This window comes from Ranitomeya imitator, chromosome 1 (assembly GCF_032444005.1).
Source record: "Ranitomeya imitator isolate aRanImi1 chromosome 1, aRanImi1.pri, whole genome shotgun sequence".
Classification (NCBI taxonomy): domain Eukaryota; kingdom Metazoa; phylum Chordata; class Amphibia; order Anura; family Dendrobatidae; genus Ranitomeya; species Ranitomeya imitator.
This window is the reverse complement of record NC_091282.1, coordinates 186,125,288-186,148,778: the sequence shown is the minus strand read 5'-3', so window position 1 is coordinate 186,148,778 and position 23,491 is coordinate 186,125,288. Positions and strand designations below refer to the sequence as shown.

At 43.6% G+C, this 23,491-nt stretch overlaps 1 protein-coding gene across 1 annotated transcript in view; it reads left to right on the top strand.

The window, feature by feature from the left end:
- LOC138658809 (zinc finger ZZ-type and EF-hand domain-containing protein 1-like) overlaps nucleotides 1-23,491 on the top strand; it is a 280,359-nt gene that overhangs the window by 1,390 nt on the left and 255,478 nt on the right. The window contains exons 3-6 of the mRNA XM_069745866.1: nucleotides 3,821-4,015; nucleotides 4,752-4,923; nucleotides 13,601-13,800; nucleotides 15,813-16,023. Of these exons, the coding sequence (XP_069601967.1) occupies nucleotides 3,821-4,015; nucleotides 4,752-4,923; nucleotides 13,601-13,800; nucleotides 15,813-16,023 (778 nt within the window). The remainder of the gene's footprint in view (nucleotides 1-3,820; nucleotides 4,016-4,751; nucleotides 4,924-13,600; nucleotides 13,801-15,812; nucleotides 16,024-23,491) is intronic.

Here is a 23,491-nt window from a genome sequence, read left to right as displayed (position 1 = left end):
TTAATACAGGTAATGAGTGCAGAGTAGGAGTTTTTCTTTAAGAAGCCCTAACAGGTCTGTGAGTGCCAGAATTCTTGCTGGTTGGTAGGTGATCAAATACTTATTTCATGCAATAAAATGCAATTTAATTATTAAAAAATCATACAATGTGATTTTCTGTCTTTTTATTTTTAGATTCTGTCTCGTATCGTCAGTGTATCAAATACTTATTTTCACCACTATACATACGTTTATTTTTAAGTATAATTTATGATATTAATTTATTTTGCTTGTATGATATAAAATATATGTACAGTGGCATGTAAAAGTTTGGGCACCCCAGGTAAAAAATATTAATGTGAACAGTTAAGCAAGTTGAAGATGATATAATCTCTAAAATGTCTAACGTTAAAGACAAATATATTATTTTTTTACAATTTAAAAATTACGAAAATGAGAATGGGCTGATGCCAAAGGTTTGGGCACCCTTGGGGATTTTTGTGCTCCTATAACTTAGACCAAGGTTTCAGACCTTAATTAGCCTAATATTAGCTTGTTATAGCTTGTTTACGATTATCGTTAGGAAAGGCCAGGTGATGCAAATTTCCTAGCTTTATAAAAACCCACCCTCCTCTAACCTTTTGCGAAAAAAACAGCAGCCATGGGTTCTTCTATGCAGCTGCCTATCACTCTGAAAATAGTGGAGGCCCACAAAGCAGGAGAAGGCTACAAAGAAGATGGCAAAGCATTGTCAAGTTGCCCCTTCCTCAGTTTAAAATGTAATTAAGAAATGGCAGTTAACAGGAACAACAGAGGTCAAGATAAGATCTGGAAGACCAAGCAACATTTTAGTGAGAACTGCTTGTAGCATTAAGGTACCGTCACACTAAGCGACGCTGCAGCGATACCGACAACGATCCGGATCGCTGCAGCGTCGCTGGAGAGCTGTCACACAGACAGCTCTCCAGCGACCAACGATCCCGAGGTCCCCGGTAACCAGGGTAAACATCGGGTTAATAAGCGCAGGGCCGCGCTTAGTAACCCGATGTTTACCCTGGCTACCATCCTAAAAGTAAAAAAACAACCGCTACATACTTACCTACCGCTGTCTGTCCTCGGCGCTCTGCTTCTCTGTACTGGCTGTGAGCGACGGGCAGCCGGAAAGCAGAGCGGTGACGTCACCGCTCTGCTTTCCGGCCGCTGTGCTCACAGCCAGACCAGAGAAGCTGAGCGCCGGGGACAGACAGCGGTAGGTAAGTATGTAGCGGTTGTTTTTTTTACTTTAACGATGGTAACCAGGGTAAACATCTGGTTACTAAGCGCGGCCCTGCGCTTAGTAACCCGATGTTTACCCTGGTTACCAGCGAAGACATCGGTGTCACACACGCCGATTCAGCAATGTCTACGGGGAGTCCAGCGACGAAATAAAATTCTGGACTTTCTTCCCCGACCAGCGACAGCACAGCAGGGGCCTGATCGCTGCTGCCTGTCACACTGGACGATATCGCTAGCGAGGACGCTGCAACGTCACGGATCGCTAGCGATATCGTCTAGTGTGACGGTACCTTTAGTAGAGGCGCAAATCAGAACCTCTGCTTGACTGCAAAAGACCTTCAGAAAGATTTAGCAGGCTCTGGAGTTGTGGTACATTGTTCTACTGTTCAGAGATACCTGCACAAATATGGCCTTCACGGAAGAGTCATCAGAAGAAAACTTATCCTGCATCCTCACCATAAAATTCAGTGTCAGAAGTATACAAAAGAACATCTAATCAAGCCTGATGCATTTCGGTAACAAATCTTATGGACCGATGAGGTTAAAATAAAACTTTTTGGCCACAATGATCAAAGATGTGTGGAGAAAAAAGGGCACAGAATTTCAGGAATAGAACATCTTGCCAACCATTAAGCATGGGGGTGGATCAATCATGGTTTGGGGTTGTTTTGCAGCCAATGGAAAGAGGAACATTTCACGGGTAGAGGGAAGAAAGAATTCAATGACATTCATCAAATTAATGATGCAAACATAACGCCATCTGTAAAAACAAAAAAAAAAACCTGAAGTTTGAAAAGAGGATGGCTTCTACAAAAGGGTGATGATGCTAAACACACGTCACAATCCACAATAGACTACCTCCAAAAGGCACAAGCTGAATCTTTTACAGTGGCCCTCACAGTCCCCTGATCTGAACATCATTGAAAATCTGTGGTTAGACCTCAAAATAGCAGTGCATTCAAGATGACCCAGGAATCTCACACAGAACTGGAAGAATTGATGAAAATCACTCAAACAAGAATTAAAAGACACTTGGCTGACTACAAAAAGCATTACATGCTGTGATACTTGCAAAAGGGGGTGCTACTAGGTACTAACCAAACAGGGTGTCCAAACTTTTACATCAGCCCATTTTCTTATTTTTCACAGTAAAAGATGAAAATATATGTAACCAACTTCTTTCTTTTTGGTGTTGTATATATGCATATATTAGTGTATTTGAGGCTAAAAACTATTTTTACACTTTGCTTTCATAAAAAATGTTTTGCTTCTGCAGGCTACTTAATATCCTCAACATTAAATTTTTAAGGTAATCTGTGGTCATAATCATAAATCATGTGAAAAGAGCCCATAAAAAGGCAGATTACTTACAAACTCCCCATGATACCTCCATAGTTGATGGGAAAGAAAGAAAAACATAAATTAAAAAAAAAAATAAATATATATATATATATATATATATATATATATATATATATATATATATATATATATATATATATATATATATATATATATATATATATATATATATATATAATTTGTTTTTCTTTCTTATGTATATCTATGTATATGTATATCTATATTATGTGCTGCAAATAATTACTACTGGTCATCATAGCCACTGGGTGTTACATGTATAGCAAGTGTGGTCAACAGATGTTTTTGATCATTGGTAGTAATTCTGTGCAGCACGTTATACAGACAGGATATTTAAAGGGATTGTTGATTTCGGCCGCAATTTGTTCCTAAACAAACAAATAAACATAAAAAAATGGGCTTTACTCATTGTGCCAAGCTCCGAGTCTTTTCCGCTGCTCCTGTTGTCTGCTATTTGACTACTTCACTGACGTCACATTGACAGCAGTGTAATCAATCACTGAGCTTAGCGACTCTGATGGAACGCTGCACTCGGAGCCGCTAATCTCATTGATTGGCTGAAGTGTTGACGTGAGTTCAGCGCTGCAGCCAATAACACACTGAAAGCAGCAGTGGAGAGTGTTGGACCCAAGGAGGGTGAGTGAAATGTAGTTTGTTTCTTAATAACAAACTATGCCCAGGAACCAGAATTTTCCTGAAAGGTGATAATGCCTTTAACTTTGTTAAAGAAAACCTGTCGCCTCAAAGTATCTACCTGCAGGTAATTAGCATTACAGTGCTGCCAGGCCCCCTTAGTAAAAGTGCAGCTACTGGGAGAAAATGTAATTTATTTCCTCCAACGAGCCTCTGAGATTGTCAAGGAGGCATGCACAGAGCGGTTGCAGTCAGTCATTCACAGCACTGTGAGTGGGGACTGCTGACACGTCCCAGAGCGGTGTTTCATAGCTCAGCACAAAGTTCTGGGCTGAGCTTACGGTAAAGTGAGTGATAACTAGCGGTTCCGTGCTTGCGCCCATGTCTGAAAGCTGTCAGCTTCTGGGAGGTGATAATTCTCCCAATAGCCGCACTTTCAGTAAGGAGACCTAGCAGCATTGGAATGCTATTACTTAACTAATGAGGAATATGACTTTAAGTTTTGAGATGAAGTAGCATTTTTTTTTCTTGGTCTCTATTTTCATTTTTCTAGGCTTTATCGACATATTCACCAAATCAAAAGAGCGTCTCAGTTTACATTCTTCAAAGATTCTGCGCTTTTTGCATCGAAACCGTATTTCCAGTACTGTGATCCCTTATCCCATACTAGAATGCTGCAATAACATATGTACCATGAGGTCTTCTGTACTGAAGGATTACCTTGAAAGACTTCTCAAAAAAGAGAAAGGTGAGTTTTCTATTGTTTTACCATTAAGCTTGGTCCCAGTTGATTTTGGCTGTATAATTTTTTTTTTTTTGTGTGCATATAGTTCCCATGTAAAGCGTGTATTTTTACTTTATTATTGACCTTTTACCATCAGCATAATGAAGAAAAATATTTTTTTATACGTGTAATAATACATTATTTGTATTATTGAAGCAAAGTAAGCTTAATTTTCCCTAAATGTTCAGTTAAACATTTCAAAATATACATGACCCTTGTAACCCAGGAGAGCCATATTGACTGTGGGCTAAGATCTATAATTTTCATTGTGTACAGTTGTGCTTCTTAGATTTTTTGTATGGTAGTCCATTATATGGCTAAATCAAATTTTCCCTTACCCAGAGTATTAGAAGTTATTCCGCGTCTGGCCATTTGACTCTCTAAATATTTTAGTGGAGACTTGACCACTTAGATGAGCCCCTCAGCCAGAGAACTGCAGGTGTGAAGAATATGGCAGTAGAGCACCAGTTTCTTCACACTTCTGTGCACTGCCTTGGACGTAGTGGCATGGCCTTTCTAACTATGTCACTTCCCCAGTGGCTGTAGGATGTTTCATCCATGTGAATGAACGTCTACACCCACAGTTGGATAATGGGACTTGTTGTTTTGGTGAACGATCTTTGAGGACTCAAGAAACTTAAGAGTGTTTTTTCCTGTTCCTGAAAATGTACAATTCATGTAATATTTACTTCTTTTCCAGAATCATCTTCTGTTCTGAGTGGCAGTGATGAAACTCTGAAATGTAAAACCATAACTAAGTGTTACAGCAGCATTGAAACCTCATCTAACTCTTCAGATATTGACAAGATGACAAATGGGGAAACGGCCTCTTACTGGCAATCAGACGGTAGTGCCCGATCTCACTGGATACGGTATGTTTTTTTTTTTGTCTTGTATTGAACCTGTCAGTGGGGTCTAGACATCTAAAGTGTCTTTATGGGCTTACAGGACTTAGAAAGTAGAATAAAATTATACCTTGATATCTGCGATTCGATGTCTTATTTCAGAGACATCCATGTTTTTCTTAGAGGTTTTCCCAAGAACAAAGTACATTTTAACTAATACATCTTTGAATAAAAATATGTTCCACAATTGGATGTGTGTAAATAAAATGTTCCTGTGCTGAGATAATCTTATAAATGTGCCCCTGCTGTGTACTGTGAAATGGCTGTGTCTGACCATGAAGGACCATGGTCTCCACAGCTCCTGGGCAGAAGAGGACACGAGAGTATACAGACAGGACATCATGGGATCACATCTGATTCTTTCTGTGAGGTATAATATTGCTTAAAAACAGGCAATGAAATGTTTTACCTCACAAAAAGAATCAGCTGTGATCCCATGATGTCCTGTCTGTATACTCTTTAGCTTCCTCCCCTGCCCAGGACCTGTGATATGATCAGACCATGTTCCTGTACATTCAGACAAGGCCATTACACAGTACACAGCAGGGGCACATAGATTATCTCAGCACAGAAACACCTTTCTAACACATCCAATTGTGGAACTTATTATTATTCAAAGATCCATTAATAAAATGTTGGTTTAAAGCAGGGGTGTCAAACTGCATTCCTCGAGGGCTGCAAACAGGTCATGTTTTCAGGATTTCCTTGTACTGCACAGGTGATAATTTAATCACCAACTCATTATTTGTGTAGGTGATTAAATTATCACCTGTGCAGTACAAGGAAATCCTGAAAACATGACCTGTTTGCAGCCCTCGAGGAATGCAGTTTGACACCCCTGGTTTAAAATTTAAAACTTTTTTTGATGGGAAACCCCATTAAATTTAAATGAACTGTTAAGATCTATGGATGGATACTGATCTGCATGAGAATCTGCCTTCAGAGCTTATTGTAAATGGAAGGGGGCATTACCAGTGTGAAGCAAATAATGGCTGACTTGCATAATCTGGAAATGGGCTATCTCCGTGGTTAGCACTGAAACCTAGCAGTGCTGGGGTCCTGGGTTCAAATCGCAGCAAGAACAACATCTGCAAGGAGTTTGTATGGTCTCTGTGGGTTTCCTTTGAGCACTCCTGCTTTATCCCACACTTCAGTAATGTCTGTAAAGTGCTGTGGAATTAATGACGCTTTAGAAGTGAGTAAAATAAGTAATCGCACACAGCTCTGCAGTGAGATGAGAGCTAAGGCAGTACAGCAGATGTGAACTTTATCTAACTGCACAAGTTTGCAGCAGCATCTTTTCAAGAGTTGTCAGCTCTTCTGCAGATCTGTGCCTTGTTACAACCAGCACAGTACAGCAGAGATGAACATTGTCTCATTACAGATGCAACAAGCACATTTGCAGTTCTCAAAGAACTGTCAGCTCTGATGTGCTACTCTTCACCATAGTGGCTGCCTGTGCGATGAAAGCTGAAGCATAGTAAGAAGACAACTGCAAATGTTTTTATAATGAGGCAAAGGTCACTTGTGCTGTACTGTTAGTTCTGGTCTCACCTGCAGTTTTTGATTATGAAAGCCGACTGTCAGTTATTACGTGTCTCACTGGTAATGCCCCCTTTCATTTACAATAAGCGCTGGAGGCAGATTCTCATGCAGATCAGTGTCCAGATAGCCTGGGACAGCTCATTTACATATAAAAAAATCATATTTCTCTAATAATCCCTCACGACAGCACACAGGAGGATGTCATCTCATTCTAATAGGGACAGGAAATATGAAAGAGGTCAAATAGCCCATCCCACCTTCTCTTTCTCCAGTGTTTTTCCTGTCCGTATAAGGATGAAGTGGTCATCCTAGGAGTGCTCTGTGCCGGCAGCACACACTACAGGACACGGATAGCTGGACAACGGGAGATAGGTCGGTTCTTACCTTCCCTCTCCTTGCACTGTTCCTGTCCCCTAAGGACTCAGGATGTCATTTCATCGGTCAGTCTGCCAGTCGGGTAAAGTCTGGGGGAAGTCTCCGAGTTGGAGGCCTCTCTGAGTTCTCCAGCCCCATCTCCTTCCCCCTGCACCTGCCAGGTCAAAGAAGATGCGGTCCCGGCGGCCGTAAGTAACGTCAGACGCTGGGTGTCCTTTGAGCGCGTCACTTCCAGGTTTTGCGTTCCACAGTGGAGCGCATTGGAGAAAAGAATGCAGGAGGCAGTCGGACACGTCCTGACGATCCCTTGGTGCCAGTAATGGTGGCAGAGGAGTGCTGGTCCGGTTACCTATATAAAAGAGCCCTGGACAGAGGATCAAGTAAGGCAGGACAAAATCTATGTGGTAGAATGGAGAGTTCCAGTCCTTCCCGCTCTGCATCTGTGGAGGCCAGCACTATTCTGGTTCCTGTAAGTATACACACATTGTATCCCCTCCGTTGTGCAGATACAGAACATAAGGGGCTTATTCCGTCTCCCCTCTATTTCAGGGACCTGCACTAAGGAGTGAATATCCAAGACCACAAAGCGAATGTGCACAATATGTGGGAAACTCCATGTCAAGACTGTACAGATAAGATACTTAAAGAGAAACAACCCTCCTTAAGGGAGGAGAGTAAAGGGATAGTCCACCAGGAAATACAGTTCTCCCTGGCTTCCATGTCCCAAGCGATACCTGCTCCCAGCGCCTCTCCAGCAGTCAAGAAAAGGAAGATCTATCATGAGGAAGATTCCCAGGAGTCCATACCAGAAGAATTTCTGAAGGAGGGTGAGCTGAGCCCAGTCCTGATATACATAATAGGAATTACTATTTTTCCTCGGAGAACATAGAGGAACTCCTTATGACTATAAGGAGGACCATGGAGGTGGAAGAGGAATGCGCATGCGCCTTACTTACTTCCGGCTATGCCCGCAGTTGAGCAAAGCATACTGTGCACGCGCGGCAGAACATTGCAATGCGCACACTCGAAATATGGCCGGAACTATGAATTTTACGAGAAATATTGCGTACAGCAGCCAAGGAGTGGTGGAGTGAAGGACCAAAGACAACGCCCATCGGACCGGACCCAACTCATTAACATACAGCACGGGTGAAATAAAAACGTTTTTTATGGGTTATACATATGGAGTCAGGGGGTTTCAAAAGGAGTTGGGAAATGCAAAGCTGACACTCAATCCAATGATATTTTTAGCTGATAAGCCTAAAATGTGGTGACAGATTCCCTTTAAGAAAAATGTATTCAAATATTTGTGGGAGATTCACAAGGAGTGGATTGCTGATGGAGTTATTGCTTCAAGAGCCATCACACACAGACGTATCCAGGACATGGGCTACAAGTGTCGCATTCCTTGTGTCAAGCCACTCATGACCAATAAATAATGCCAAAAGCGTCTTACCTGGCCCAAGGAGAAAAGGGTATTGTTTTCAGATGAAAGTAAATTTTGCATTTCATTTGGAAATCAAGGTCCCAGAGTCTGGAGAAAAAGTGGAGAGGCACACAATACACAATCCAAGCTGCTTGAGGTCTAGTGTGAAGTTTCCACAATCGGTGATGGTTTGGGAAGCCATGTCATCTGGTGTAGGTCCACTGTGTTTTATCAAGACCAAAGTCAGCGCAGCCATCTATCTGGAAATTGTAGAGCACTTAATGCTTCCCTCTGCCGACAACCTTTTTAGAGATGGAAATTTCATTCTCCAGCAGGAATTGGCATCTGTCCACACTATCAAAAGTACCAATACTTGGTTTAAAAACAACAGTATCACTGTGCTTGATTGGCCAGCAAACTTTCCTGACCTTAACCACATAGAGAATCTATGGGGTACTGTTAAGAGGAAGATGAGACACCAGACCTAACAATGGAGACAAGCTGAAGATTGCTATCAAAGCAATCTGGGCTTCTATAACACCTCAGCAGTGCCACAGGCTAATAGCCTCCATGCCACACCGCATTACTGCAGTAAATGATGCAAAAAATGATACATTTCAGCAGGCCAACATTTCGGATTTTAAAATCATTTTTCAAGCTGGTGTTATAAAGTATTCTAATTTACTGAGATAATGACTTTTGGGTTTTCATTGGCTGAAAGCCATAATCGTCAACATTAACAGAAATAATTACTTGAAATAGATCACTCTGTTTGTACTGAATCTATATAATGAGTTTCACTTTTTGTACTGAAGAACTGAAGTAAATAAACGTTTTATTTTAGTTTAGTGAGAAGCACTTGTACTCCCAGAGAAGAGATTGTTGCCTCCACGCCCCTTCTCCAGAATGCTACAGCATTATTAGCAGATGCCTCTGCAGAGTCACTCAGAGTAGTGGCAAGGTCATCTTCCCTATCCAACTTGGTAAGACAGGCTCTTTGGCTCAAGTCATAGGGGTTTGATGTAGCCTCAAAAATGAAACAATGCTCTATTCCCTTCAAGGGAAAATACATGTTTGGACCAACCCAAGATGACTTGTTGGAGAATGCTTTTGACAAGAAAACACCCCTTCCCGAACCAAATAGTTCAGAAAAGAAGTCCTTTTGGCCCCCTCGGGAGCAACCTTCCCAGTTCAGGGGTAAAGTAAAAACAGGGAGGTGGAGCCACACCAAAGGTGGCCGAGGCAGTAATTTATTTCTCTCCCAGGGCCAGTGTCAGAATAAAACCATAACGCCCAAAGGAGAGTAGGAGGTCGCATCTCACATTACCTTCCACAATGGCGGGAGGTGTGCACCAACCCGTGGGTCCTAAGATCCATCCAGGAAGAAGTGAAGATGGTTTACCTCCTACCCTTCACAGAGTGTGAGTATAATGCAACTCTCTTCACAGATGCTCCAAAGCACCCTGAATTTCGGCCTAAAGAACCTGCTTGCCTCAGGAGCGGTTTGACTAGTCCAGGAGATGGAGAAGAACAGGGTCACAACTCCTGCCTGTTCTTAATAAAAACAAAATAAGCGAATCCTACAGGATCATAATAAATTTGAAACCACTGAACCAATACATCAGGTACAGGAGGTTCAAAATGGAGTTCATCAAATCAACAGTTCCCTTTATAGGGAAAGACATTACCATAGCTACAATTGACCTGCAGGAAGTGTAGTATCATCTACCGATTCATCCCAAGTACCAGAAATTTCTAAGATTCATAGAAACAAGTGACACATCAATTCAATTCCCATTCATCACCACTATTATTCCCAGAAATTATGGCGGAGGTCATTGCTCACATCAGAAGTCGACAGATCTGCATTATTCCATATCTTGATGACTTCCTGCTAGTAGGTTCCTCGGTGCGAACACTGATGGAGCATATACAGACAACGACAGATTCTGACATCTCTGGGGTGGCTAGCAAAACAACAGAAGTCTAATTATGGTCCCTTCCACAAAGAAGTTCTTAGTTCTTCTGGATTCTTTTTGCCCATAGAGAAGCAAATCCAACTGAGGACAAAGGTAAACATCCTGCGGAGCAGAAAATCGGTGTCTGAGATTTGACATGTTGGTCCTGGGCTCTATAAGATCATGCATCCTGACAGTAGCCTGGGCCCAAGCGCACACCAGAGACCTTCATACCTATATTGCAAATTTGCGATGGATCCCCCAAGTCTCTGAACAGGAGGATATCGGTACCTACCCAGATAAGGACATTTGTTATCTTAATGGAACAACCCAAGGAAGGGCTGAACAGGGGAGTTCCTTGGATTCAGATCCCGCCAGTCACCATAGAAATGGATGCCAGCAAAAGAGGGTAGGACGCCATGGTTGCCCAGAAATCCTTCCAACGTCACTGGTCTGCCAAAATCAGCAGACAGTCCTCATATTTCATGTAATTGAAGACGGTGGAAGAGATACTCAGGACAGCAACATCATTGATTAGAGGTACCCACGGGAGAATCTATTTGGACAATGTGACTACAGTCGCGTGCCGCCGTCACCAAGGAATCTTGAGGCACAAAGAACTGAAAGGCATTTCTGCAAGAATATTTTCTTGGGCCGAGGAAATTCTTCTATCTGTGTCAGCCCTCCATATATGGGAATCAGCTAACATACAAGCTGACTTCCAAAGCAGAAAGGATATCTACCTATTTTTCACTGAACCCAGACAATGCCTTCGCTCACCAATGGAGGTTCAATCTAGCATCCGCCTTCCCTCCGATTCCACTTTTACCAAAAACTGCAGAAAATAAGAATCGAGCAGGCCAATCTTATTCTGATAGCACCCCTCTGGCAGAAAAGGATCTGGTTTGGCACCATAACCAGCCTGTGTGTGGACGGTCCCTTAGTCCTTCCACAAATCTGGGATTTGCAACACCAAGGGCCAATCTGCCATCCGGAAATCGAGAACTGACATCTAGCAGCCTTGCTTCTGAGTTCTCGATCCTAAAGACCAAAGGGGTCTCAGAGTCATTAACACCCTACAAAAAAAGTAAGAAACCGGTAACAAACGCCATATATCACAAGACCTGGAAGATATTTGTATCATGGTGTGCACCAGATCGACCGGATCCCTGACAGCCCAACATCGCCCAAATCCTGGACTTCCTACAAAAAGGCCTGGAAGAAGGACTCAGACCCAGTACACTAAAGGTTCAATTGACGGCATTGGGTTCATACTTCGACCAGACCCTGGCCGAATATCGCTGGGTGAAACGATTCATGACAGCAGCCCACCCGCCCTCGTCCTGGACCAGTCATTCTGGTCCCCGCCTGTGACCTTAATCTAGTCTTTAAGGAGTTGACTCTTCCACTATTTTAACCTTTATCATCAATAATGCTGGAAGAACTGTCCTGGCTGGTTGTAGTGGCAATCACGACAGCCATATGGGTGGAGGAGTTACAGGCTCTTTCAATAAATTAATCCTGAGGATAATAGAATACCAGCTGGTGCTCCACCTTGACTCTTTGTTTCTACCTAAGGTAGTTTTGGACTTCCATAGAAATAAAGACATACTACCTTCCTACTGCCAAAACCCAAGGAATAGAAAGGAAGAAAATTTCCATTCTCTTGATGTAAGTAGAGTGGCCCTGCATCATTGTCACTTGGCAAGAGTGGAGGAAGGATAACAACTTATGCTGACCATAAGGTTGAATGAACAAGGGAAAGAAAGCATCCAAAGCTAGAGTGGCCAACTGGGTAAAAAGAGCAATTGCTGAAGCTTACAGGTTCAGAATCTTACGCCTCCACATAAGTTCACAGCTCATTCCACCAGATCAGTACTAGCGCCTTCATCGAACAGATATGCAGAACCGCTACCTGGTCGTCAGTCCACACCATTTTCAAACCTTACAGCCTTGACTTGACCTCCGTTAAGGATTTATTATTCAGGAGAAAAATTCTCCAGGCGGTTGTCCCTCCCTAGACATTAGTCTTTGGTATTCCTCCTGTGTGCTGTTATGGGGGGGTTATTGGAGAAAATAGAAGTAGACTTACTAGTAATTCGGTTTCTTAAAACCCACCACGACAGCACAGGTAATTCTCTCCCCTTGCTCAATTATTGGATCCAGTAATAATAAATATAATTTGAAGCATTCATACTCTTGTGGTCCTTTATAATAACGCTGGAGGGAGGATGTGTGTGTGTGTGGGTTTATTTGACCTCTTTCATGTTTGCTATCCCTATTAGGGTGAGGTGACATCCTCCTGTGGTGCTGTCGTGGTGGGTTATTAGAAACCAAATTGTCTGATTTCTATTTTCTGTGGAATAAGACATCAGATCGTAGATATCAAGGTATTCTTTTATTCAACGTCCGATGACCTGTGTGCCGATATAGACAGATTAGGGGGATTGATCCTACTGACAGATTCCCTTTTAAGATTTTGGATATAACTTGATCAGTGTCTGACCAGTGTAAGAAAATCTTACCCAACCTATTATATAAAGGAAGGTGAAAGAGAGAGTAAAACAAAGCCAGTTTCTCTTGAATAAAGTGTTTGTTTTTTTGTAAAGTTCGTGAATGTTGCTCTTCAGGTATGGCAGCCATTTAAAAATTAGTGTCCACTTGAGTCACTTTGAAGACATGTTAGAGAATCGAGATGATTAATGATATCTTTGATACCTGCACCAAGTGCGAGCTGTGAAGAAAGTTTTAAAAATACAACTTTTAGAGGGTATGTCGGCACATTCATGCTGCTAGAGCCATAAGCCGCAAGAATTACAGAGACTGGGTTATTGCAGTCATGTATTTACTCTGAAATGCTGCAGTTTTTTAAACAAGTCATTTGGTGTCCAGGGATGTGCTGACTTGCCACATAGGTATGACAAATGCAGGGACAAGAGGTGTCCTGTTTCTACACAGAGCAGAGAAAAGAGAAGACTTTAACTGTGTAGAAAGGCAAAAGGAGCAATTGTTAGTACCCAGTGCTATATAATACGATGACTGCAATATATAAAGAGGATATAAACTTTAAAACTGCTGAGAGCCTGCTGGGCCTGCTTCAAAGACAGTGACCCAACCTGCGACATAATAGTATATCATATGGTGGGATGGAGTTAAATGGAAGCCATGAGCTTGAGGTCAACTGTCCATATCCAACAATATATTTTGTTGGTAAGCTATAAGTGAGAGCAAATCTTGCATGTATTTTTATGGTCTAATATCTTGGTCGTATTGGTCTTTGTACATTTTGAAAATACTGAAATCCTCATCCATTATTAATTAATGTCCTGATGTCCCACAGGTTGCGAATGAAGCCTGATGTTGTATTACGGCACCTATCAATTGCTATCTGCTCCGCAGACCAGAGTTACATGCCCCAGCAAGTGGGTGTCGCAGTGGGAAGGAACCCCAGCAATCTGCAGGAGGTTCGAGAGGTCCACATTACCAGCAATACTACAGGATATGTGACATTGCTGGAAAATGCCAACATAAATCAGATGTGTGAGTCTGTCGAGTAATTCGCCGCTTGGTTTTCCATGTCTTGCTTTGCTTTTTCCAGATGAGTTATAATCGGGCTGTAAAATAAATCACCGCTTAGGTGAAAAGAACACACTTGGCATATGCTGTGCACATGGGGTCGTATGGATATGTTCAGAGGATGCTCTGGGGTTGTCATTGGCATATCCTTAATGGGTTCCCAAAGCATGGTGTTAGTAGCACCTATAATTACTGCCTGGTTAGATGATATTGTGGTGTTCGGTTTACCTGAATGTAATTAGAGCACAGAGTACAGTTCTGCTTGTTGGATGGCTTAGGTGCCATTAGTACTGTACCTTATATGTGAAGCATGCTCTCACAATGGCCTCTCTGCTCTACCTGGCAGTGTGAGTAAGCAGAATTAATGATGACTCAATAATGGTCCACTTGGATGATCTCATCAGTGTACATTGGTTGTCTTTAACTACTGGAGAAAAAGGCAATTCACTTATGTAAGCTGCTTCCATTATGATTAAAGTTAACCCTTTTATGCCCTGTGGTAATAGTACATCACAATCAGCCGGTTGTACCTATGAATCCATCTTACTATATCATAGCGATGGAGTTAGCACAGGTGTAGATCCTTGCTATTACTAACAGCCAACCGGATAGAAGTTGCCAATAATGCTTGTGGCTTCTAATGATTTTTCCTCCTGACACCCTGTTGATTTTCCAAAAGAATATGGTACTGGAGGGCTGTTATATCGGGCTGCTGGCCTATGTGTTTTCTTGTTCGGCTTCTCTGTGGCAAGTCCTTATAATAGGTTGCCTGTCCGTAGAATACTGAGAGACAATGATACTTTACAATACTGGAGGTTAGCGATTAGAGGATCGCACAGTAAAGTCCCATAGTGGGATACAAAAACAGAAAAATAAATGAATCTTAAATCAAGTTTAATAGAAGCAATAAAGTTAAAATAAATTTTTTTTTGTTAAATTTCACTTATAACGCAAACATAGTAAAATGTATATAATAAAGCTATAAAGGTGAAATTGACTTTTTTTTCCCATTCTGCCCCTTCAAAAAACATATGTATGAACGTTAATCAGTGAACTAGATGTGTCTCAAAATGGTACATCTAAACGTTTTTACCACCCCATCTGAACGCAGCATGATGTAGAGATAGAGACCCTGATTCCAGTAATTTATCACTAACTTTACTGGGTGCTGCAGCTTTGATAAAATCACTGTTTTATCTGCTGCAGATCTATTAGTTCTCTGAAGGCAGAGCCCTGTTTATCGCTGCCTGCACCATTGGTTTACAGCTCTCTGTGTACACGGTGCATAGGCAGAAAGCTGCCAATTGGTGGCAGAGGCTGTTTTCTATAAAGCTAATGAGTATGGAGGACTACATGGCAGCAGGTTTACTAGTCCATCCCTTTCTGAGAAAACTTATTTTATAAAAACTATGGCAAGCAGCCCAGTAAGTGATACATCACTGAAATCGGGGTTTCTGTCTCTCTATTACGCTGCTCTCAGATCATATACGGTATCAAAAATCAGGTGACAGATTCCCTTTAAAAAAAAAAAAAAGTAAAAAACCTCTTGTGATACTATTTTGACAGAAAAATAAATATAGCTTTAGGTATGTGGCATGAAAATGTCTTCATTATGCAAAAGTGGTACAATAGAAAACTCCTATCCAAAAACTGAAGCATAAACATGTTGCCATAAATGTAATGACCCGAATATACTCTAGGTATACAGTGAATATCATCAAAGTAAAATAAGTTTTTTTTTTTCTTTTTTCTCCACTACACACAAGAATGTGTAAATGCTAATTGGTGAGTTATACGTACCCTAAAATGCTACTACTGAACATACAATGTTCCCTCAAGACTTCATTCATCTAAGCTAAATAAGTGATGGCCCTAAAAATCAAAAGATGGAGCAGTGCGTCCTGGGGATCAAGGTGGCCGCAGAGTAAAACCTTTCATGCCTGCCTGTTCTAAATGTTATCTTCCCTGTTGTGCAGACGTACAGATCAATATTAAGCGATGTCTGAGTGATGGCTGTGACACGAGGATCCACGGTCTCCGAGTGGTCGGCTACCAAAAGATAAAAAAGTCGGTAGTGTCTGTATCTGATGCCTCCGCGATCTGGAATCTTTCTCTAATGACGTCACTTATAACCACCTCAATGGAGACCCACCCAGCTCTGGCTCAGGCTGTCCAGCAGCACACACAGTATGTAACGTTGCCTCTATCTTTAGAATACTTTGCATATGTCAATTTTCTGAGATTTCATGTAATTAAAGTAAGCTGTCCATTTTCTGAAAATCTTCTTTACTCGCCGTCCTCACGCCCAGAGCGGAGTCTCTGCTGCTGTTCCGTGTCCATTATTGGTTGTGGTGCTGACGTCAGTTCATACAGCATGACAGCCAATCTGTGAGCCCCGAGACCATGAGGGGTTTTATCAGCTATATGGGCAGAACCGCTGTCCTTACTGATGTGCTGCCCACTTAAGGGGGATGGCTTTCTTTTGAGGCCTCTTTTTTTTTTTCTGTTTAAACCCATGTATTTTGGGCTAAACATAATTTACATTTGGGTTTCATTACATATTTTGCACCATTTGGCTTTTACAGGCTGTTTTTTTTTTTTTTACGTTACTGGGGTTTGTGGCTATAAATTAGCTGAGAGGAGCTCTGGAAAAAGCAGATAAGAGTTAGAAATTTTCCTGTTATAATTTCCAGCTCACTGACAGATTCCCAAGTAAAGGGGTCTGACGTTTTCTCCTGTTAGCGCAGCTTTCCTCACACACTGACCAAGAACTTCTGTCCATACAATGGCTGCTGATGGAGGTGCATGTGACCAGACTATCAGCCTCCTAGCGGCACAGGAGTCTACTTGTACAAGTGGGACCGCAGTGGCTTCTCCTTCTCCCCGTCAGTGCTTGTACAGGGAGAGACCAGTCAATCACTGGCAATAGGCAGGGAGAAGCTCCACCTGTCCAACTAATCTCTCGAGCGGCACGTTCATTCGCGGCTTTGTAAAGTATGTTTTTCTCTTAAACTCCTTATCAGAATCAAACATACGTAGCTGAAATTATGCAGTCAATGTCTGATACATGGTGTCCGTGAATCGAGCAATCGGGCAGCATGTATTCACTGTCTGCTTCCCTTTTAAGGCTAAGTTCACACTAGGCGTTTTTGTTTTGTTTTTTTTTCTGCAGCAAAACCTGCACTCTAAATAGAAAAGAAGCAGTGTCAAAAAGAGGGATTTTTGGTACTCACCGTAAAATCTTTCTTGGAGCCTTCATTTGGGGACACAGGTAACCATGGGTGTATGCTGCTGTCGCTAGGAGGCTGACACTATGCAAAAAAAGGAAAATAGCTCCTCCTCCACAGTATACACCCACCGACAGGCAGGAAGTACCTCAGTTAGTGTTAAAGCAGTAGGAGAAGCAACAAAAACTCAACATATGTACCAATCCAACATGAAGACACATAGATCAAATAATGATACAACATACCAAATAATGGTACCACATATGTGCCAATGCAACAACAAAGGCACACCAATGGTACAAACAGTTAGAGAGGGTGCTGTGTCCCGCAATGAAGGCTCCAAGAAAGATTTTACGGTGAGTACCAAAAATCCTTCTTTATCGCTTCATTGGGGGACACAGGTAACCATGGGACATCCCAAAGCAGTCCCTAATGTGGGAAACAGGAAGATTCAAGGAATAAATGTGCTCAGGTCTGTCGGTGCAAAACCGCCACCTGCAGCACCTTCCTTCCCAGGCCTGCATCAGAGGAGGCATGGTATGAACCCTGTTAAGACTAACAAAAGAGGGCAAATATGACCAGGTTGCGGCCTTACAGTCTGGAAAGCCAAATCCTGGTGACAAACAGCCTAGGAGTCCCCTACCGCAGGGCGGAGTGAGCCTTCATCCCCAGAGGAGCCTGCACCATCGGAAGAGACTGTTTGCCTTGGAAGCGGACTGCCTCACGGCAATAGAGAAACTAGAAGCTAGGAGCCCTTTAAGGCAACCTTCAGAGAATGATGAGCAGGGAATCAGATTGACGAAAGGGAGCAGTCCTTGAAAGGTAGACTCGGAGAGCTGTGATGGAATCCAGCTTGTAGAGGGACTTATCCAGGGGATGGACTGGAGAGACATAGAAGGAAGGACAATGACCGCGTTAATGAGAAAGGGAAAAAAAGACCACCTCAGGAAGAAAGGAAGGGCCAGGCCCGAGAACCATCTTGTCCTGATATAGGGTCAGGAGCGGGGAACGGCAGGACAATGCCGCTAACTTGGAAACTCTCCTGATGGACATAATTGAACAAAGAGAAATGTCATGTGTTGAATGGGCTAAAACAGGTTGCGCGCTGCGGCGCGCAAAAGACTAGATTAAAATTCCATGGATTTATCGGTGGACGAGTCCTTGAAGAAAACCAGGAATGAAAGGAAAACGGACATAGGGACCAGACCCTTGTCCATACTCCACCAAAAGAAGGCCTTTCAGTATTTGTAGTAGATACGCAAGGATGCTGGTTTCCCGGTCCCAATCATGGTCTGAATGACCAGCTGGGGAAAAACTCAGAGACTATGAGCTCTGGTGGAAGAGAGAACCTTGAGAGAGAGGATCTGGATGGCCTGGAAGCTTCCAAGGGGCGTCTTTGAACATATTCACCGGGCCTTTCTTGGCCAATCCGAAGATAACATGAATATAGGGATCCCTTCTTCCTTTTCACAACTCTCGGGCCGAGGGGAGAGACGGAAAAGGAGAGAGCAGATGAAATTGTGACTATGATATTACTAGAGCATCGCAACAGGTGGCTAGCAGGTCCCGGGATCTGGGTACGAACCAAGGAACCTTGTGGTTTATCCAGGACGCCACGAGGACAACGTCTGGAGAGCCCCATTTCAGCATATATGGATGAAGACAGAGGGGCTGAGCCATTGGTTGCCCGAGCGAGGCCCAGATGGCTCCGAAAATCCATTGCCTGGATTCCTACCCTCGGAATGTGCATGGATGATGTGGCGGAAACATTACGCTCTGCCTCTCGCAGAATCCTTGTTAACTCTGACTTCACTTGTTTGATGCGAGTACCGCCATAGGCTAGGTTCAGATTGCGTTAGAGCAATCCGTTTAGCGCCTAGCGCTAGCGGATTGCGCTAACGCAATGTGTTTTAAGGGGTCGCGTTAAACGTCCCGGCTAGCGCAGATTTCCGATCTCCGATCGGCGAGAGCGGGGAACGGACCTCGGGCGCGCCTCAGACGCTGCAAGCATCGTCCGCGGCGCGCCACAAAACACCGGCACATCGCTAGCGCGTGCTAAAAATGGCATGCGCTAGTGATGCGCGTTCCCATTGCTGTTAATGGGCGCGCTAACGGACGCATTGCACGGCGTTAATTTCGCCGTGCAACGCTATCCGTTAGCGCTGTCCCATTAACGCAATGGGAACCTAGCCTTAATGGTTTATGTAAACCTCAGCCGTGGCATTGTCTCTTGGGCGTTCCAGTGGCTCTGCGCAACTAATTAAAAACAGCTCCGCAAAAGATGAGACTGGCGTTGTTGGTGAAAACCTGCCACTAGAGAGGAAAGAGGAACTTCCTTTATAGAACTGATGTCGACGGCGTCACCAGATGAAACACTGCTTCACTCTGAGAGGAAGAAGCACAGGATTGTCCGTGGAGACGACCAGAGAGCCTGCTGAAGGGGGCGGGCATGGAACTGGGCAAAAGGAACGGTTTCCGAGGCGACAATCCATTTCCCCTAGAACTCCTATGCAGGACCATAGGGGAAGAGAAGCTGATCGCTTTAGAGTACAGAAACCCCTGGCAGAGGGATGAAAAACCTTCTCCATATGAAGGAAGAGACGGGCTTGGGTCATGTCGAACCCATACCTAGTAACACCAAGTACTGAACAAAGGTGAGGGAGGACTTTTCTCTGTTTATAATCTAGCTGAGATGGACCCAGATATGTAGAGTAAACTGAAGAATCTGGTTGCAGTCTCAGCGGGATGGCTCATTGATCAGAAGATTGTTTAAGTAGGGAAATATGAAAAATCCCTTGGATAGAAGAATGACCCTGACCGCTGCCATGACATAAATAGTCTGGGAGCAGAGGCTAGGATGAAGGGAAGGGGCGTGAATTGATAAGGACCCTCCTAGATCGCACATCATAGGAGCCTCTGAAGCTAAACACAAACAAGAATGTTAGAAAAATTCTCCTGAGTCCATGAAAGTGATTACCGAACTTAGTTACATCGTCCTGAAGAGAAAGGACCGAACGTGAACGGTAAACCGCTTGAGGACTTAAAACTAGCGTTCCGCCTTTCTTCATGACTAAGAAAGAATAGAATAGAACCCCGAGAACAGTACGTTCCTGGGGACGGGTACGATCACTTCTGTGAATGGCAGGTAAAGACTGCCTGAAGAACTGCTGGGGCCTGCGACGTATGTCTTGACGGGCGAAAAAACAAATGGAAACTTCTTGCTGGGGGACAAGAACGTTCGATATTGTAGCCGGAAGTCACTATCTCTCTCGAGGTTGAAGCAACCTTTTCCTATTAAAAGGACATTAGGTGTTTTTCCCCCACCAGTGGCATCCGAAACTATTGATCCAGCTTGGATCCAAAAGATCTAGGAAGGCAAAACCAGTGAGGCCAGAGAATGTAACGTATGGCAACGATGCTGCCGGTAGTCGTGACTGAACAACCAGCCGCATCAAAAGGGGAGCGGACACGAGATATTTGCTGGCTTGGGCAATCTGATCAGCCAGATCTGGCCTCCCATCCGGAATACCTTGATGAAGTATTCTTGCCACGACAGACATGGAATTTGACACCCAGGTGTAGGCAAATGTGGGGCAGAGAGAGAGAGAGAGAGGGGCGCCAGCTGCCTCCAAGGCTGACTTAACCAAGGCTTCATTCTGTCTATCTGTAGAATCCTTAAGGAATGCGCCAATCAGTAGAGACAAGGCTGTCTAGGAAGACAGGCGAGAAGCAGGTGGATCCACCTTAGGGATTCTGCCCATTTATCAAGAAGGCCTGGTCTAAAGGGGTAGAGGATGTGTGGCTTCCTCCTACCTGGGAGGCGCTTTTCAGAGTGTTCCCAGTGTTTAGACATAGTCATGACAAGTTCGCTGATCAGGGAAAATTACGGGAAAAACATTTTTTTACCCATTTGAAAGTAACGGAGTGCTCATGAGCAGGAGCCTCATCCTCCCGTAGTTTCAGAGACTTGGTATTTTGCCAAGATGAGGTTATTGAGCATATCTTGCATCTTTCAGGTCTGGTCCGTATCGGACTCAGACTGGGAATCCATATCCGACCCAAAAACTGCCTCCAAGGAGGGGCATGGGATGAGGAATGCATCCAGGATAAAGTAGAGGGACCAGCCGGTTCTTTTGCTTTGTACGCGATCTGTGACCTGTGAAGGTCATGTGCGTGCGAATCACCGTGAGAGGTGTTCGGATCACTGGTGGCAGAAGACAAACGTGAAGGACGCTCCAGGACCTGGACCAGGGATTGTGAGAGTTTGGTCAGATCTGAGAACAACTGTGACCTGGCAACAGCCCACTCCGGAAGGAGGGGAGTGCTCTCATTCCAGGTGTTAGAGGGTTTATCTGAATGCCACTGCTCTTGTACAGATGGCACCAGCATCGCAATTATAGGGACAGGAATGGGCCTCCCTGAGATTGGGGCATAAGTAATAGGCTAAGGCTACAGCTGGGAGAGCGACACCACACTGCTCGCTCAGCCGCCCTCCTGGGGAGGCAGGGTGAGAGATTACACCCTGATTCCCTGAATGCTGTATCTGAAAGAGAAAACAAAATCGTTAATAAAAACAATAAAAACCTGTAAAGAAAGCAGGGTTAGCAGCGGATCTGAAGATCCAGGTCCGCCTCCTACAGACACTAAGCACAAACTGAGGTACTTCCTGCCTGTCGGTGGGTGTAAACTGCCAGGGAGGAGCTATTTTCCTTTTTTTTCGCATAGTGTCAGCCTCCTAGCGACAGCAGCATACACCCATGGTTACCTGTGTCCCCCAAAGAAGCGATAAAGAAATGCATGTTTTGGTGCTGTTTTTGCTGCATTTTTCAGGATCCCAAAGTTCACCTTTGCTTCCAACACAGAAGTATGAACACAGTTCACCAATACAAGACATATGTTCATGGAAACATAAACATGCAAATGTAACAGCTGGGGGAGGTGAATTGGTCTGGAATAATGTACCTAAGACACTGGCAGTGCATTGAGTGTGTAGTACACTGTTTAAGTTTTACACTTCGGTCAGCCATTGAGTTGCTCAGGCATTGCTCAATCTCACACCTTGGTTGGCCATTGTTAACTTTTTATGCTTCACTAACTTAAACTGTACTAATCAATCTGCCATCCTTAGATGACCAAGACATGATGGTAAACCTGGAAAAAACATAAAAATAAATGTTTTTCATACACTGCTGTACTTGCTTTTATTCATTAACCCCTTTCTGCCATCAGACGTACTATTGCGTCCATGGGGGGTGGGCCCTACTTCCCAAGGACGCAATAGTACGTCATATGCGATCGGCAGCGCTCACGGGGGGAGCGGCGCCGATCGCGGCCGGGTGTCAGCTGCCTATCGCAGCTGACATCCGGCACTATGTGCCAGGAGCGGTCACGGACCGCCCCCGGCACATTAACCCCCGGCACACCGCGATCAAAGATGATCGCGATGTGCCGGCGGTGCAGGGAAGCACCGCGCAGGGAGGGGGGCTCCCTGCGGGCTTCCCTGAGACCCCCGCAGCAACGCGATGTAATCGCGTTGCTGCGAGGGTCTTGCCGCCCTCCCTCCCTGCTCCAGGTCCCGGATCCAAGATGGCCGCGGATCCGGGTCCTGCAGGGAGGGAGGTGGCTTCACAGAGCCTGCTCAGAGCAGGCACTGTGAAGCCTGCACTGCTGCATGTCAGATCAGTGATCTGACAGAGTGCTGTGCAAACTGTCAGATCACTGATCTGTGATGTCCCCCCCTGGGACAAAGTAAAAAAGTAAAAAAAAAATTTTCCAAATGTGTAAAAAAAATTAAAAAAAAATATTCCTAAATAATGAAAAAAAAAAAAAAATATTCCCATAAATACATTTCTTCATCTAAATAAAAAAAAAAAAAAACAATAAAAGTACACATATTTAGTATCGCCGCGTCCGTATCGACTCGCCCTATAAAACTGGCACACTAGTTAACCCCTTCAGTAAACACCGTAAGAAAAAAAAAAAAACGAGGCAAAAAACGACGCTTTATTATCATACCGCCGAACAAAAAGTGGAATAACACGTGATCAAAAAGACAGATATAAACAACCATGGTACCGCTGAAAGCGTCATCTTGTCCCGCAAAAAACGAGCCACCATACAGCATCATCAGCAAAAAAATGAAAAAGTTATAGTCCTGAGAATAAAGCGATGCCAAAATAATTATTTTTTCTATAAAATAGTTTTTATCGTATAAAAGCGCCAAAACATAAAAAAATGATATAAATGAGATGTCGCTGTAATCGTACTGACCCGAAGAATAAAACTGCTTTATCAATTTTACCAAACGCGGAACGGTATAAACGCCTCCCCCAAAAGAAATTCATGAATAGCTGGTTTTTGGTCATTCTGTCTCACAAAAATCGGAATAAAAAGCGATCAAAAAATGTCACGTGCCCGAAAATGTTACC